This window comes from Amblyomma americanum, chromosome 8, assembly GCF_052857255.1.
Source record: "Amblyomma americanum isolate KBUSLIRL-KWMA chromosome 8, ASM5285725v1, whole genome shotgun sequence".
Lineage (NCBI taxonomy): Eukaryota > Metazoa > Arthropoda > Arachnida > Ixodida > Ixodidae > Amblyomma > Amblyomma americanum.
The window spans coordinates 64,546,123-64,562,380 of record NC_135504.1 but is presented as its reverse complement, the minus strand read 5'-3'; the positions used below and the strand labels follow the sequence as shown (position 1 = coordinate 64,562,380).

Below are 16,258 nucleotides of genomic sequence, written 5' to 3'. Positions count from 1 at the left end.
GCCAGCAATTTTTGCTATCTTTTACCACAGTTTCATACGACTTTGTCATGCGACTTTTGTTATCTCTAAACCTTAGGGCCTCAGGGAGAGCAACTGTGCCTGCATCTACATTCGGATGGATACGTGCACATCTCAGGGTAAGATGTATTGTTTCTTGATATTTACCGCACTGCGCGTGTTTAGTCTTCTTGGCTGATGTTTTTTTTTTTGCAGCTTCGCGTTGTAATAATATAGCTTTAAAGAGTAGGGTGCTGCTGCTTGAGTCATCATATAACGATTCCTTCCTAATTTGTCTTTTCAAATTTCTATAGAATTCTACGGTCTGCTTCTTTTTCGTTCAATTCCGTTTCTCGCCGCCAGCGCCACCTACATCTTGACTGTCGACTTCCCACCAAGCTGTTCAAACCACTCGAGCCGCATCTACGTATTCCTACTCGTGTGCTGACTGGTGCTTGTATCTCAGCGCAGAGCCACCTAACGCAAAGACTGTTGAATATTTTCATCCCTCCGATAATTATCTTCACCTACCCTCTGCGCTTCACTAACCACGTGGCGAGCGAAGCGAGCACGCGGTGCGAATTTCCCTTCACGAAGTAATCCACTTACCGAACCCACCGCATCTACTACGGATCAAGCCCGGCATGACCATCCGCCTGGTGCGACGTTTAGCCGTTCTCTCGTTATTTTACTGTGCGTCGTGAGTGCCCGAGGTGGAAGACTAGGAGAAACGGATTTCGCTGCAAAAGTTAAAAGGTGGAGCTCAGTTACCCTAGCTGCTAACACAACTCCATAATATAAGCACCACTTATTTTGCTAATACATACATATTTTTATATAATCTTCAATAACACGGCTGAAAATACCCGGAAGAGTACGCAGCAGATTTACAGCTGAAAATTTCTCACCGACAGCCGCCATGGCTCCATGGGGCACGTCTGTGACGTCAGTACAGCGGCCTCGCCAGTAGGCGCACAGCACGGACTGCTCGGCCGTGAGACACCCGTCGGCGTAGGCACAGACGATCTCTCCCACCGAGTGGCCCACAATGCCATCCGGTTGAATTTTGAGCGCTCGAAGCACGTCTACGAGCGCCACCTGTCCACGAGTTTGAACAAAAGCGAAAAAAAAGGTAGGTCCCGTTTACCCACTGCACTGCAACTATAGGCTCTTTATACAATTTTGGAGCACACCTTGGGAACCATTTATTCGCATCCGGGGGTGTGATTGCTGCAGGACGCCGACGTTAGCTGGCTGTCATGCGAATTGTGGAGACCCGCTCAGCGCTGCCCGAAACATGAACACGGCAGAAACGAAACCTTTCAGGACGACGCGGTTCGGGTGTCCAACGATATATGAGACAGATGCTGCGCAATTTCCTTTCCCCAAAAACCAGTTATTATTATTATCTTTCAGGGTTGAACGAATATTTGACTACCCGCCCCCTAACGGCGTCTGCGTCTGCTATGGCAGTTCCATTCAGCACGAGGTGTACTGAGTTCTAAGCATCTGACACAAAGAGTAACACCCAGCATGAGATACAACATGGTAAAATAAAATAAAGTGTTTTCGAAATTAGGTTTTTGGATATTTGAACAAAAATGTGATGAGTAGTACACAAAAGTTCCAACTGTAAATGGGTTATGCGGCCAGGCGGACAAATACAGTGCGAAAAATTGTCATCGTAACCTGAGTAATTAACTACAATTCATTAACTTTTTATTCACTGCAGTTAGCGTGCATAATAATGTTGTAACCTAAGAGCCAGCGGCTTCCAAAGTCTTTTCTCACTTGTACAAATTTAGCAACGAGCCTGTACCATACGATAAGCTCGACTAAAACTTCAACAAACCCGTGTAATTACGAATGCAAGACAACGGCACTAAGCATAAAACTCCTTCCTGGTGTGACGCAGCTGTTGTGTATGGCGCTCCGCTTTACAACATTGTGGAGTAGCGAGAGACGGTCTATTGACACAAAATGTATTCAGAACGTTATGGCGATTGGGTATATGGTCTGTAATGTTGTGCAACGTATACTAACGTTGCAGCAACGTGCTCATAGTTTGTGAGGATGACACTATCTGCTAACACTCCGGCCACATGCTCAGAAATTGGTTATGATAACATAACTTCTGCCATCGTTCAAACCACATCGAGAAGCAACGTTGAGCCAATATAGTACGGTAAACGTTATATAATCTTTGGCTCATAAAAGTAAAACATTACAAATATACTTCAAGCACAGGGCTCTACAGCTTTTTCGACTATTAGCACAGTAAACATTTTTTAATGCAGTACTTTGCAACTAAACCTCCTCTACTGCGTCTGCCATAGATTGCATTCTCAGCCCCATTAATTTGTCCCGAGGCTTTGATTATTACCCATTCGCAACTATCACCCTTGAGGCACCCTTCGGTGGCGGCTATATAAGCTTGACTCCATGCTATCTGTTCGGGGATGAGTGCATGTTGCGAAGCTTGCCAACTGGCAGGCCTGCATGCCCGCGCAGGGTTGCTGAACTTTTCGAAAATGTCACATTCATGTTACGAAACATCGTGACAGAGTTGCAGCAGTGTTGTACATATGTCAAATGTGAATACATCATCGCAGAAAACAGTGCAGCAATGTTTTTGAGCTTACGTTTTCTTGACATTGCCAAATTTAAGGAGGATGCTAGCAGCGCTTATGCAACCTAAGATGGTAATATTGGTGAAATGTTTCAACAGCAGTTTGTGCTACTGTGGCGGTGTTAACTTTTCGTTCTTGGTCAGCGAAACCGAAGAATCGCTGTGCCCGCGGCGTGGGGCGAGTGCTGTTTCTTTAAGTGATTGCTTCGAGAGTGGGTGACAAGATGTGGTGCGGCTTTCTTCCCATGCGGTCAAGCGCAGTGATACCACACTGCTGTCCAAGAGCGAAAATTTGTAACCGACGGATGTGAATCGACATTCTTGTCAGACGAAGAGCCATGGTGGAAAAAAAACAGCAATGCTCAAACGCTACTCGTAATTGCACTATGGAACGATTGGTTCGCGCCAAGAGGAAAAGCCTAGCAGACGCCGCTCCCTTGCGCAGCAGGATTTGTGTGCGCACTCCAGCCCAGACCCGCTTTCTCTCGCCTTTCCCATCCGGGGCCGTACCGCCAGCCGGTCCTCGGATATTGTAGAAAAAAAATTGAACGGCTGTACATGTCCCTCCAGTGGGAAAGGGAAAACTACTTAAACAAAAATGAACGGCTGTACATGTACGGCTGCACGTTCTTGCTTAATTGTTTACTATAGTTCAGAATGACTGGTATGGAATGGAAAAATGAATGGAAGAAAGTTACCAAAACGGGAAAAGTGTGGCTTTTTAGCCGTACATATGGAGTAATCATTAACTCAATACTCAAGCTTTGTTTCCTTTCGTATCGGCAGGACCTGCATCAACTGAGCCGAGTCTTCTACGCATCAAATAATGCCCATGCCTAATCGCTTTATATCTGGTGTCTCTGTTATCTTTAGTATTTGTGCAAAATATATCAGGGTGGAATATATAAGTGGGCACCACTTCAAGCGTACTTTTGACCACTGTGAATATTAAGCCACTGCTTTTATATATTTTGTTTAATGAAAAATCAAACCTAGAACGGAGGTGATACTTGCAAACATATCGCGATGAATGCGGGGTCCAAACCAGCACAAAATAAAAATACATATAAAAGGCACACCTGTACAGCGGCAATCGACGCGAGCACAGATGCAATGCTCTTATCGACGCCATTATCGCTGGTAACCATGTCGATAAGGTCCATGCCGAACTGCTTGAGCACCTCTGCCGACTTGCGCATTGATTGGGCGAGCACATCAAACTGCATCATCTGTCGCCCCATGCCCGTCCACTGGCAACCCATGCCGGTCAAGGCGAACCACAGGGGTCGCTGTTCTAGCCTAGCCGGTTCGACGACCTTGAGGACCTCTCTGCCGGAGCCATTCACGGGCACCAGGGCGAAGCCCCGGTATGGGAACTGTTTCACACTGGGTTGCCCGACCCGGTTCAGCAGCGCGTATGCAGAGTCTGGGTACGGCCCCTCGACTTCCAGTTGATCCAGGGCGTCCTGCAATGGTGGCAGTAGCATGAGATACACAAGAAATCCTTATAGTCTTTCCCTTAAGAGATTCGGCGCCGCACGACACGGCGGAATTATCAGCACGCAACATGATACCTTTACCAAGGCTTCGTTAGATATTTTAAGGCAAAGCATTGGACGATCCAAATGTAATTCACGCTTTTACAGCGCAGTCTTTTTAAGCAACATTGATGTAATCATCCTTCTAGCGCACTTCGAAAGCATGTACAGTCGCGATTTTATAAAAGGGCAGAATGCATTCCTTATTCTCGAGACGGTGGGTGAGAGCTCTCATGTGGTTTTCAAATGCTCTTGTAGTTTTTCAAATGCTCTTGTAGCTTGTGAGACAGAGAAGCCGGCGTCGCCATAGTCTAAGGCTTCCGCGACTGCGTCGCGTCGTTCGCCCCTGAAATATACCAGGAGCGCTAGCGCGAGAGACTTTGCGCAGCTTTTTCTCCCGGTAGTGTGCATGCTGCTCCGTCGACCCGCGGAACCGGCATCCCCGCTCCCCCCCCCCCCTCCCCCCCCCCCTCCATGCGTGCGGCTGCTAATAGCGACACCCAATAGAGAGAGAGAAACCCTTTAATGAAAAAAACAGAGAATTCAGGCGGCTTTTAAAAGCGACTGACAATAAGCGGCAGCGGCCGATAACTCTATCGCATTCTACTCTTAACGCGAAGCTTAAGTAACCACCAAGTTCTTTGAGCTCTAGCAAAGACAACTGCAAGCGAAGAAACTTGCTCCCGTGTGCTGTGCGGTGTCAGTGTACGTTAAAGAACCCCAGGTGGTCGAAATTTCCGGAGCCCTTCACTACGGCGTCTCTCATAGCCTGAGTCGCTTTGGGACGTGAAACCCCCATAAACCAAACCAAGAAACTTGCTTTTTTAGGGTCAATGTCTTCTTTCTCTCCAGAAGGTACAATTACAATCTCCACACTAGTGTATTTAGTCATGCCCTTGCTCACCCGGACTGGTCATAGTTGCAGACAACTGAATGCCAGAAAGGATTTGGTCTCGATATAGAAATGTTCTTTTGCGCAAATAAAACGACACACGAGAAAGGCGACACACACACACAAGCGCAAACTGTCAACTGGCTTTATTGGCGGGAGGCCACACCTTATAAAGGCCGAAGGGTGGGGTGATATACCATGAAAAAAGAAAGAAAGAATGAGATAACAAAACAAGGAGCGAAAAAGCCACTAAAGCAGAACGCATGCGCGGGCAGACATGCGTAAGCCATGAAAAGAAACATTTGTGAAAATTAGCAGTTAGCCGCTTTAAAAAAGGCGATCTCAGCCGCGAACAGAGATAAAGAAGGTTCGCTGATGCACTCGCCACCAAGTTTCTTTATATGATAGGCTTCTAGGCTAATCCGTGCCGTCTTATCTCTACTCTTGCCAAGAACCTTCGTCTCTTCAAACCGGGCCACAAATTCTTCACAGTTACTAACGTGCGCAACCAAATGCACGTATTTGTCCTCTCGGTTTTCTAAATTTAGGGCGTGTTCCCCCAGACGGTCATTCAGACAACGTCCAGTTTGGCCGACATAAAACTTTCCACAAGACATAGGGATGGAGTAAACCACTCCAGTGGAACACCGAAGGAACGGTTTCTGGTGCTTCTTCAGACACCCACGTTTTTTTGCGTCACAAATGCTTGGGCATAGCCTTCCCAATTTGTTGGGAGCCGAGAACACGACAGGTACACCGTGTCTGCTTGCAACTTTTTTGAGGTTGTGCGAAATTTTGTGGATATACGGCACGACCTCAGGCCTAGGGGCCTTTTGTTGAGTTTCAGCAATTTTTGGCCCTGCTCCACGTTTGGACTTGTGAAGAATGGCCTCGGAAACGGCAGTCAGAACCGACCAGGGGAACCCTGCAGCCAAAAGCCGGCTTATCTGATGATTAAAACTGTCAAACATTTGATGTGGACACGATTTTTGGAGAGAAGATTCCATACAAAGCGAAGCTATTCCTCGTTTTATAGTCTTGGAGTGCGCCGAGTCATACGGCAACAACTCCTTTTTTGCGCGTGGATAATAGCCCCAGCAGACGTGTCCTTCAGAGAACGTTAATCTGAGGTCTAAAAACTGTAAAACCGAAACGTCAGCGAACGTCAGTGCATCAGCGAACCTTCTTTATCTCTGTTCGCGGCTGAGATCGCCTTTTTTAAAGCGGCTAACTGTTAATTTTCACAACTGTTTCTTTTCATGTCTTACGCATGTCTGCCCGCGCATGCGTTCTGCTTTAGTGGCTTTTTCGCACCTTGTTTTGTTATCTCATTCTTTCTTTCTTTTTTCATGGTATATCACCCCACCCTGCGGCCTTTATAAGGTGTGGCCTTCCGCCAATAAAGCCAGTTGACAGTTTGCGCTTGTGTGTGTGTGTCGCCTTTCTCGTGCGTCGTTTTATTTGCGCAAAAGAACATTTCTAGATCGAGATGAACAACCAACTCGCCCAACAGGAAGTTTTAATAAAGGATTTGGTAGAAGCGCCAAGCGCCGATGGCTCAACTGAAAGGCTGGTGATGTTTTCGGGCAAAGTCATGCTAATGCGCTCGTAGCTCAAGTTGATGCTAATACCCAAGGTGATAAGAATACCCTAATTTCCTGCTTTGGTCTTCCCTGCGTTGGCAAAACTCGTTGTAGGGCGTATCATAGACAAAAAAGAGCACAAAAGGCGAGAATAAAGAGCAGACGCACACGAGCGCTGACTAGCAACTGACTCTATTTAATGCGCGAACGTATAAATCCACAGACCGACAGATGCGCGGAAACAGGGAAGAACGGAAAGCAAGAACACCAACAGCAAAAGCACTAGGCCAGTCATCATGAATTAAGGTATGCCAGTTCGTGGCGAGACAATGATATCGAAGGTTTGCTTGCACATGAAGCCCCTTTGCGCGCAATGACTAGGGCTACACAGATTTCCCTCGTGAGTTGCTCGGAGTAGCATTTTAGGATTGCGCACTGCTCCAAAAGTGGAACGTAATTTATGCGCGATTTATTGTGGAGCGCAAGGTTGCTTTTGGGAGCAAAATCTTCTAGGGACGATGCATGTTCTCTGATTTGATTATTGCTGCATTCCCCTGAGGCGATCATCTGAGCCGTGCGCAATTCTCAAATGCTGCTCCGAGCAAAGTCCAAGGGAACTCTATTGCCGCGAATATTTGCAGTGTTTGTTCGTTTTTCAAATCTGCCGCCACACCACTTTATCGCTTTGTTTGCGACGCAAGACGCGACTAGATTTATCTCGATTGATCGCAGCCAGGCAGAGCTGATTCTATGTTGTTCCGGAATGTTCTAGTAACTTTGCGCTCTTTATCTCGAAAGTTCGCTATCAGCTTTAAATTGAGCACGGCCGACAACGACGGGCATTCTGTTCGACGACCGCAGAGCACGCTTGTCGCTTCGCCGCCGCCGAGTGATTCAGTCCTTTTTGGGATCAAGTCAGCCCAATAAACAGTTTTCTTTTAGAAGACCCTTTCGTCCGTCTTCATCACTGCTTCGACTGCCGTCACCCTACGTGACACTATGAAGCCCTCGTCATTGCGCGCAAAGGGGCTTCATGTGCAAGCAAACCTTCGATATCGCTGTCTCTCCACGAGTTGGCATATCTTATTTCATGATGACGAGACTAGTGCCTTTGCTGTTGGCGTTGTTCCTTTCCCTCCTTCCCTGTTCCGCGCATCTGTCGGTCTGTGCATTTATACGCTCACGCATTAAATACCGTTTTTTCTTTAAGACGTTCTGTCACAAATTGTCCAGCAATACACTTTGAGGCGTACCATATGTAAGCGTAATTGCACCTCCATCGCTAACTATGTGACTAAAAACCGCTTGCCCTCTTGGCGCGAGTGCCGTCTGCACTTCCTTTTCATCTGCGCCTCTTCTTAGGGGCATTCGTAACAGTTATCCAGTGAATGTTGACTTTTGAGCATGACTAGCATCTTTTCGCACCGCCGTGGTGGCTGAGTGGTTATGGCGCTCGGCTGCTGGCCCTAAAGACGCGAGTTCGATCCCGGCCACGGAGGTCAAATTTCGATGGAGGCGAAATGCTAGATGCCCGTGTACTGTGCGGCGTCAGTGTACGCTAAAGAACCCCAGATGGTCGAAATTTTCGGAACCCTTCTTTACGGCGTCCCTAAGAGCCTTAGTCCCTTTGGCACGTTAAACCCCCATAAGCCATAAACCAAAAGGGTCGTTATAGTATACTGAGTTCCCCTATAGGTAGTCGACTAACTTCGTTCGTAGCCCGGTAAGCACGTTGCCATCGGCCCAACGTGGCAGGTAGGTCACCTGCCACAGGATACACTGACAGAAGGCGGTCGCCTTTACCGCTTCCACAGACCCTTGTAATTCAAAAGCATTAATAAAATTTATTTTAAATTCATGATTGCATTGTGCAGTGCTTGTGCAGTCTTCTGTTATTGGCGCGCTACGTTTAGCTAGTACAGGATATTTCATAAGGTAGCCCGTATTGAGGTTTTAGGGTGTTGTTAACAGGCTCACCTCGAGCGATTTCTTGCTTCTACCAGATACAAGAACGAGTCGAGGGAGGTCCGGGATTGCACGCGGCACGCTGTCCACGTGAGGTCCGGGGTTGGACTCAAGAATTACGTGGGCGATGGCTCCGCCAACCCCAAACGAGTTGAGACCCACCACGCCCCCGGGAAAAGGAGCAGGCTTATCCACAACTTGGATGCGGCCATCATGCAATGATGGAATGTTAGGATTCGCTTCCGTGAAATGTAGATTCGCCGCGAGGGTTCCAGTTTCCATGGCTAAGATCACTTTGGCAATCGAGGTCAGGCCTGCAAACAGAGGGCAGATGCGCCGAACGGTCGCTTTTAATGCACGTTCGGAGCATTGCAAAGACAAAGTAGAACTGGTCGCATGCGTGCAAGGGAGAATCTTTTATACTGCAGAGAAATCTGCACCTATGAGAGCTTACGAAATAAAGGCCACTCATCCATCGCAGCTTCATTGCGATGTGTGCAAATGACTTAAGTGGCCAGGGGTGAGAACGGCTCGATAGAAACTACCTTTCTGTTTCCACATTAATGCGAAAGCATTTCTTGGCTCATGAGTGGTGTCAGCGGAAGCTGTGGACAGGCGCTGCGGACAAAAACTGTGGACAGAACATGTCCGCACGAACTGAATAAAATTGCAGTCGTAGCGCTATCATGCGTCCCCCGCTGAAACCCCTTTTCGCAATGTACGGCGCTGCTCCAGCAGATGGCACGCGCGTAGGCGAGATGGCAGACGCGTATGAGGGAGGAAGGATGCGCAGTAACAGAAATGCTTTCGCATTACTCCAGCTAAGCAGACTTAAGTGCATGCACCCCTGGAATTTTTTGCGTCGACCAATGAGCGCAGGAAGAAAAGAAGAAAAAAATTAGCTCTGCAAGATATGTTTGACTGGGTCCGATATGAAGACTGGTGGGTGCCCATTTTCAAAACATTTGGGGACCATTAGGGGCTAATAATAATTTTAAAAAGGCATCGGGGTGGCGTGTCACGAACGTTAGCTGACCAAGCAGCGTGAGAGCGGCCGATTTAGCTGCGACCAGAAAACACCGTGAATACGGCTATGAAAAAAAGTATTTTGTGACAACCCCAACTTATCAAAAAGTCGCAGGGCTATTTAAAATTCGGCTAAACTAATAACTGTTTAAAACGCGGAGTATTTCGGTTCTTCATCGTTTGCTATGTTCACATCGCATCAGGGGCGCTTTAGTCGTGCAAAAAGTCTCCTTTAAGAACTGGGTAGGGAAAATAATATCTGCGCTTTAGCCGACTAAAGAATGAACATATGTGCTTAAATAAAACAGTAGAAAAACTATTTAATCAGCTACTATTGTTGCCTTCGCACCGCAGTGGCAAGTAGTTACCAAGAAATTTCGCTTTTTTTTCAAATCGTAATACCGTTAATTAAAGGGCAATATTTTTATGAGACTTGGTTTGTACTAAGCTAAACACGGTGCACCGCAGGGCACTTTATTTTTATTTCACGAAATTAAAGCCCAAGCCAGAGTCCTTGTCTCATGGTTGCAGAACCCAATGAAAGTGCAGCACTGAAAAGTTATTTCTGCAAATGTTTTTCCCAGTAACATTTCGTAGCCATTTTTGCCACAAATATTTGATCAAATCGTGAGAGATTGGTGTCCAGGATTCACGAGGCAAAGAATTCAGCTTTAACTTGCCTGCTTTTCCTACGTTCACATCTTTTTTTTCTTGAAAGTGTCTCGAGAATCGCTTCACACACTGTCTTACCAGAGGCAACTTCATTGTGACCCACATTGCTTCTCACAGATCCAACCTTCAACGGCCCCTGACGCCCGGGCTGACAGAAGACGTTCGCGATGGCCTCCAGCTCCTGTGGATCTCCTGCCTTGGTTCCCGTGCCGTGAGCTTCGACATAGTGCACTAGCCGTGGATCGACGTTGGCTTCTCTGTAGATGTTCCGAAGGAGGTCTTCCTGCGACTTGCCCGAGGGAAACGTTATTCCTGGAACACCGTAGAAGGAGGGGTTTATGACGTCCATGCGTTAACCGCGTACTAACCTAAGAATACCGGCATAGCGTAGAAGCCTGACTAGTAAATTAAGGGATGGTTCTTTCAAGTAAGGTGAAGGTTAGCTAGACAGGATACTGACAACCTGTTCCAGAATTTCGAGAATTCTTTTAGAAACTTAAGAGTACGCAACCATAGAAACCAATAATTGGTTTCTAGGGTAAGACTGGCTGAACCGCAAAAGACTGGTTCTTTTAAGGTAATCACGGATAGCACACTAGCGGTGAATACTCAACAACCGCTAGAGCATAGTGAAAACCGGAAACCAGTAACAAATAAATAGTGCACTGGCAAGAACCGAATAGAACACAACACACTGCCTATATAATCCTTTCAATATTGCGATTACCTTGAATCTTGAAGCCATCTGCAGCAGCACTGGTGTGAATGATCTTGGCGTAGATACGACGTGCCTCAGAGATACGTTGTATGAAAAAGGTGCCCACGGCTTCACTTCGGACGAAGCCATTGCCTGCATATTGAGCGCATTATAAACTCCGCAGTCGGCCTCCCATGCACTCACCTAGGTTGAAAATATGCTCGTGAAAACACTCTTAGCACACTTGTAGTCTATAAGAGCACATGTAGCCTAGTTTTGTCTTTAAAAACGAGTTGCCATCGTGCGACAAAAGTTGCCTCTAACATACTTATGTCCTTCTCCGTGGGATGCTACGTGCTTAACAGGCTGTCGTTAGGGAGCAGCTAAGAGCATTCCTTCGCGCTGCAGCACATGTGGAATTGCACTCTTTCTGAATAATATTTTGCGATCTTCTGCAATTCTAGCGAAAAAAGAATGTCTGCAAAACATTTGTTACTGTGACCAATATATTCCCCTCTCGTTGCGTTGTGAACACTACTTAGCGCCCTGCGATTTTATTGAGACTGCTCGTAACAGTGAAGAGGAGGCGAATTTGTCATCAGAGCGAATGAAATGGAATACTGACCGATGTTGAGGTTAAGTTGAGTGCAGTGAGTAGGTTTTAACGTCCGCAACCTGCATATGAATCACGATGGTGGCTGTAATGGAGGACTCCGGATATAATCTCCGCCTCCTGGGGTTGTTCAACGTGCTCTGGTACCACGTAGCCTACGGGGGAGCTTGCAATCAGCCTCTCTTGAAATGTGGCTGCCTTGGCTGGCATTAGAGCCCGCGACCGTTGAATGAACAGCCAGACGCCGCCACCGCCGTGCTAACACGCGTGTTCGTTCGGATAATGAACATTGTAAAAGATTTAAGAAGTGAAAGCTATGTCATGCAAAAAATGCCGGCTTCGCGGGCAATGCATCACCTTAACCACAGCATGCTATGGGTGGCGGTGTCGTTCATTCTTAGGACTAAGCTGCACTCCAACCTCTGTGCTTAGTGCCGTGCGAGTTCTAGTCGTGTTCTTGGCTCTGTCAAAGCATCACTTTGACAAGCAGTCTTCAATATGCAGAGGGCATTAAAGGTGCATTCCTAATAAAACAAAACTTCGTAAGTGTCAGTAAATATTTTAGGGTTCATCTAGATGAGGTACTCACAGTGAGAGTCGAAGGACATGCATTTCCCTTGTGGGGAAAGCATGCCCAGTCGCTGGAAGCCCAGCGCCGTAGTCGGCTTTAGGCTGATCATGCTACCGCCAACGATCGCCGCCTCGCACTGTCCGGAGCGAACTGCTTGCATGGCCTGATTCAAGGCCGTCATCGTGGAGGAGCACGCTGTGTCGACAGTCATGCTAGGTCCTGAATGCACGCCACAGATGCACTGCCATTATTTCTGCGGATTCGGTGTTTTTTTTATTTTTGTGACCTATTTCAAGCACGGGATAACATTGCAATCTCGCAGTAAATCCAGCCAAAGGCTTCGTGTAGCGACGGATAGGAGCCAGACGCTGTGTTTCTAACTCATACAGCTTACTGCAGAGCCATTTCACTCGTTTTCGGTTCTAGCTCCTTGGAGGATCTGTGCTTTACAATCCTATGCATCTGCCATAGAGTATACAATAATAGTTCTTTGGCTGTTCTTGAAGTGTGTTCCCTTGTGGGATAGATGCTTTTACATCTGCAATGTACAGCGCAACGGGTACAGGTTACATGCGCAAGACAGGAGACAGCAAGCACTCACTTGCAACTGTAATGCTGGAAAATTACGCTAAAGCAGGAAAGATAACAACTCTCTGAAAGCATGTTTTTCCCATTTAAATTGAACTCAGTGTATCTTTATTTCTCCAGTTATTTACCTACCCCACTGCTCTGCATATTACCATATCTATGAGCACAACAGAACTCGATATATATACACTGCGTACCACGGAAGTCGAATGCGTAGGAAAGCCGATTGGCGAACAAGGCCCTAGAGTTGCCCATCAGGCTGTAGCCGTCCATCTTCTCAGGGTTCAAGCAGAATGCTTCTCCAGATTCACATTCAGAACATCCGATGAAGACGCCGATCTTCAGGCCTTGCAGCACTGCTGGATCGTACCCGGCGTCGAACATGGCCTCGTACGAGGTTTCCATTAAAAGCCGCATCTGTGGGTCCATCAGGTGAGCCTGCCTGGGGTGCACGCCGAAGAAGTTGGCGTCGAACAACGCCAGGTCGCGGATCGTACCCAGGCGCTCGGGCAGACCGAGCAGACCTACGAGAAATGACCCCAGTCAGCCAAACTTTGAAACTAGTCCAGCTTTCTAGGGCAAAAGTTTTGAAAATTGAAAAACTGTAAGACATTGTTCTAAAAACATTGAAAGCAATGGTCCGTTCTTTCATATGTAGCGAAATCTTCCTTTTAAAGTTTTTCCAGCGGTCGCATCGAACAGTTAAGACTGCCGTAGAAAGCCAATGGTGAACGCTTTTCACGATAGCAAAAACGTGAAAAGAAAAAAAAATATTAGATTGCCATCCGGTGACCTGCAGAAATTTCAATTTTTATAGTGAAATCTTACACTATATGAAAAAAACTGCGTTCACAAACGCTTTCCCGATCAAAAATGCTTTTGTTCAGAATTGCTGGGTATGTGTCTATTCCCGAACATGCCGCTTTACTGTGTAAAGATGATTGTTACATTTAACTCCCATACCCCTCTATGACTGGGAGCTTCCTTACTGAAAGTTTACATCTGACGAGTTTCATAATTTCACACGTTTCAGTAGGGCATTTTATGGAATCGATATGGAGCACATGTAGTCGACGTGGACTGTATCGAAGCACGTATGGAAACTTACGGACTCCGTTTGACGACATATACACTCTATGAAAATCGTATAGAAATTAAGTGCATTTTTTATAAACCGTACGTGAAGGACATGGTTCTCCTTATTTCTTTCCATATCACATGGACTCCAAATTTCTATAATTCCGTACGAACGGCTCATATGGAACGTTTCAGTAGGGTTACAACTAAGCCTCACGAATGTGGAAATGGCCGATTATTGCATTTGAAGAAGAGTCCTTAAACGATAAGAGTGCTGCTAAGTTGGCAGTTTGGGCATGTTGGCTGCATATGACATCCAAAATAGCGCAACACCACACAGGAACAAGCTAAAGCACACTCGAGCGCTAACTTCCAACAGTTTGCTGTTCACCACAAGGCGGTAAATATATACTCAGTGGCGATACATTGCTAAGACGCAGGAGACGAACAATTTTAGCTGTTTTTAAATAGATAATTTCGAGTGGCAACGGCCGGTAGCTCATGTGCGATCAGGTCAGAGAAAGAGGCAGTCTCTGAGTAACATTTAAACCTGTGACCTGCCTTTGCTGCTTTGTTCATTATGGGCCGAATGGACCAGGGGCTGAAAAGTTCTCGAGGTCGCCATGGTAATGGAATGGAAGGAAATGAAGAAACAGCAAGCGTCTTCCTCTAACTGTGGACTGTATGTGGTGGTCAGTATGAATGATGGTGCTGCATTTTAAAGTATGAATCAATATTTTTCGTCATCATTCCACTCCCGCGAGAACGTCAGTGAACAAGCCATTCTTGCTATCTCCCCCCCCCCTTTTGTAGCTACTTGGATCCTGTAGGCGCTCTGCCATCCAAGAAACACCGACAGTCGTTGAAAGACCCTTGGGTATTCTAGGCCGGAAGATGACTGTATTCTGAGCCACCTAATTATTCGGCCTTTCTGGATGCAAACTTGTGTTCTGGTTAGGAGGCCCCTTGTGACAGTTTGTACAGTGAAATCAGGAGGTCAATATCAGGTAAGTTAAGTATACTAGTGGGAAGCCCTCGTGCGTGCATTCCATACCTCGTGGCCAGCGGGCCTCATCGTCGGTGACAAAGTCAAAACCAGCGTAGAGTTTTTCCTTGAACTCAGCCAGGTGATCTGCTTGCGGAAAGCGTGCCGAAAAGCCAGTGATTACTATCTCTTCCTGCTGCATAGTCGCCTGCAGTGGGAAAGACAGGTATAATTTCAATGAGAACTTTGCGTGCCCGTCATCCCTTATTAACACCGGGATTTTGGATGTCTCCATTGGTTCATCAGACCAAGACATAACGCAGAGCACTAGCTGTGTTGCCGATACCTTGAGAGCTGCATTTTATTTCAAGACATCATTAACAGCACCATGGGCTACTCTGGACGCAGATCCTTTTTTTCCCGGACACACAGCCGGAAGATATACGGGCTGTGAAATCGATAGACAGGAATGTAGAGTGACTAAAAGGTAAACCAATTGATTGATAGAGAGACAAGACAGATGCAGAAATAAAAGTCGAGAGGCAGCTACTCGCAGCCCTTAGTAACGGCAGAGTGGAAGCTGTCGCCAAGTAAGTACTCAATTACCACTTCTAATGTGTTTGCTTTATAAATACCGTGCGGGTCTAGTTCTTTCCCCAGCGAAAGCAGACTCCCAATGTCTTTCTCATTCCTTAATCATTCATATTGTTTTCACTCCTTGAAAATGGCTCACACCTTAGCTGCTTTTAAACTCAGCAGCTTCTCGAATATATCTGGCAATATGCTTTACATTGCAAAATAATGTGCTCGCTATTATTCGTCTGTTGAATACAGCATCAACAAATTTCGTCTATAAGTCAGGGTTTTCGAACTGTACCTTCCACTCTGTTGCATAGAGCATCAACAATCTTCTTCCCTGAGTCAGAGATTTCGAACTGTGCTTTCCCTTCTGTTGCATACAGCCTCAACAAATTTCATCTATGAGTCAGAGTTTTCGAAATGTCCTTCCCCTTCTGTTGCATACAGCATCACCAAAGAAGAGTAAATATGCAGTGCAAAAGCACACGGACGACAGAACAAACACAAGCGGTGATACAAGCGTCAAAAGCGTCAGCGCTTGTGTCTGTCTCTCTTGTGTCGTATGTCAGCGCTTGTGTTTCTCTTGTGTCGTAAGGCAGCGGTTGTGTTTGTCTTTCTTATGGCATCCGTGTGCTTTTTCGCTGCATATTTATTTTTCTGTGAGGAACGAACAAGATCCAATCATCACCCTTCATCAGTTAGCATCAAAAAATTCGACTATAAGTCAGAGCTTTCGAACTGTCCATTCCCCTCTGTTGCATAAACAAATCTCGTCTATGAGTCAAAGTTTTCGAAATGTCTTTTCCCATCTGTTGCATACAGTATCAACAAACTTCGTCTATGGGT

At 46.4% G+C, this 16,258-nt stretch overlaps 1 protein-coding gene across 1 annotated transcript in view; it reads right to left on the bottom strand.

The window, feature by feature from the left end:
- Positions 1-15,035, bottom strand: part of LOC144102448 (fatty acid synthase-like) — a 54,922-nt gene extending 39,887 nt beyond the window's left edge. The window contains exons 1-8 of the mRNA XM_077635717.1: positions 14,903-15,035; positions 12,969-13,295; positions 12,202-12,402; positions 11,030-11,152; positions 10,381-10,614; positions 8,617-8,918; positions 3,706-4,092; positions 906-1,095 (exon numbers count right to left, since the gene is read on the bottom strand). Coding sequence (XP_077491843.1) covers positions 906-1,095; positions 3,706-4,092; positions 8,617-8,918; positions 10,381-10,614; positions 11,030-11,152; positions 12,202-12,402; positions 12,969-13,295; positions 14,903-15,035 — 1,897 coding nt within the window. The remainder of the gene's footprint in view (positions 1-905; positions 1,096-3,705; positions 4,093-8,616; positions 8,919-10,380; positions 10,615-11,029; positions 11,153-12,201; positions 12,403-12,968; positions 13,296-14,902) is intronic.
- Between the last annotated feature and the right edge of the window lie 1,223 nt (positions 15,036-16,258).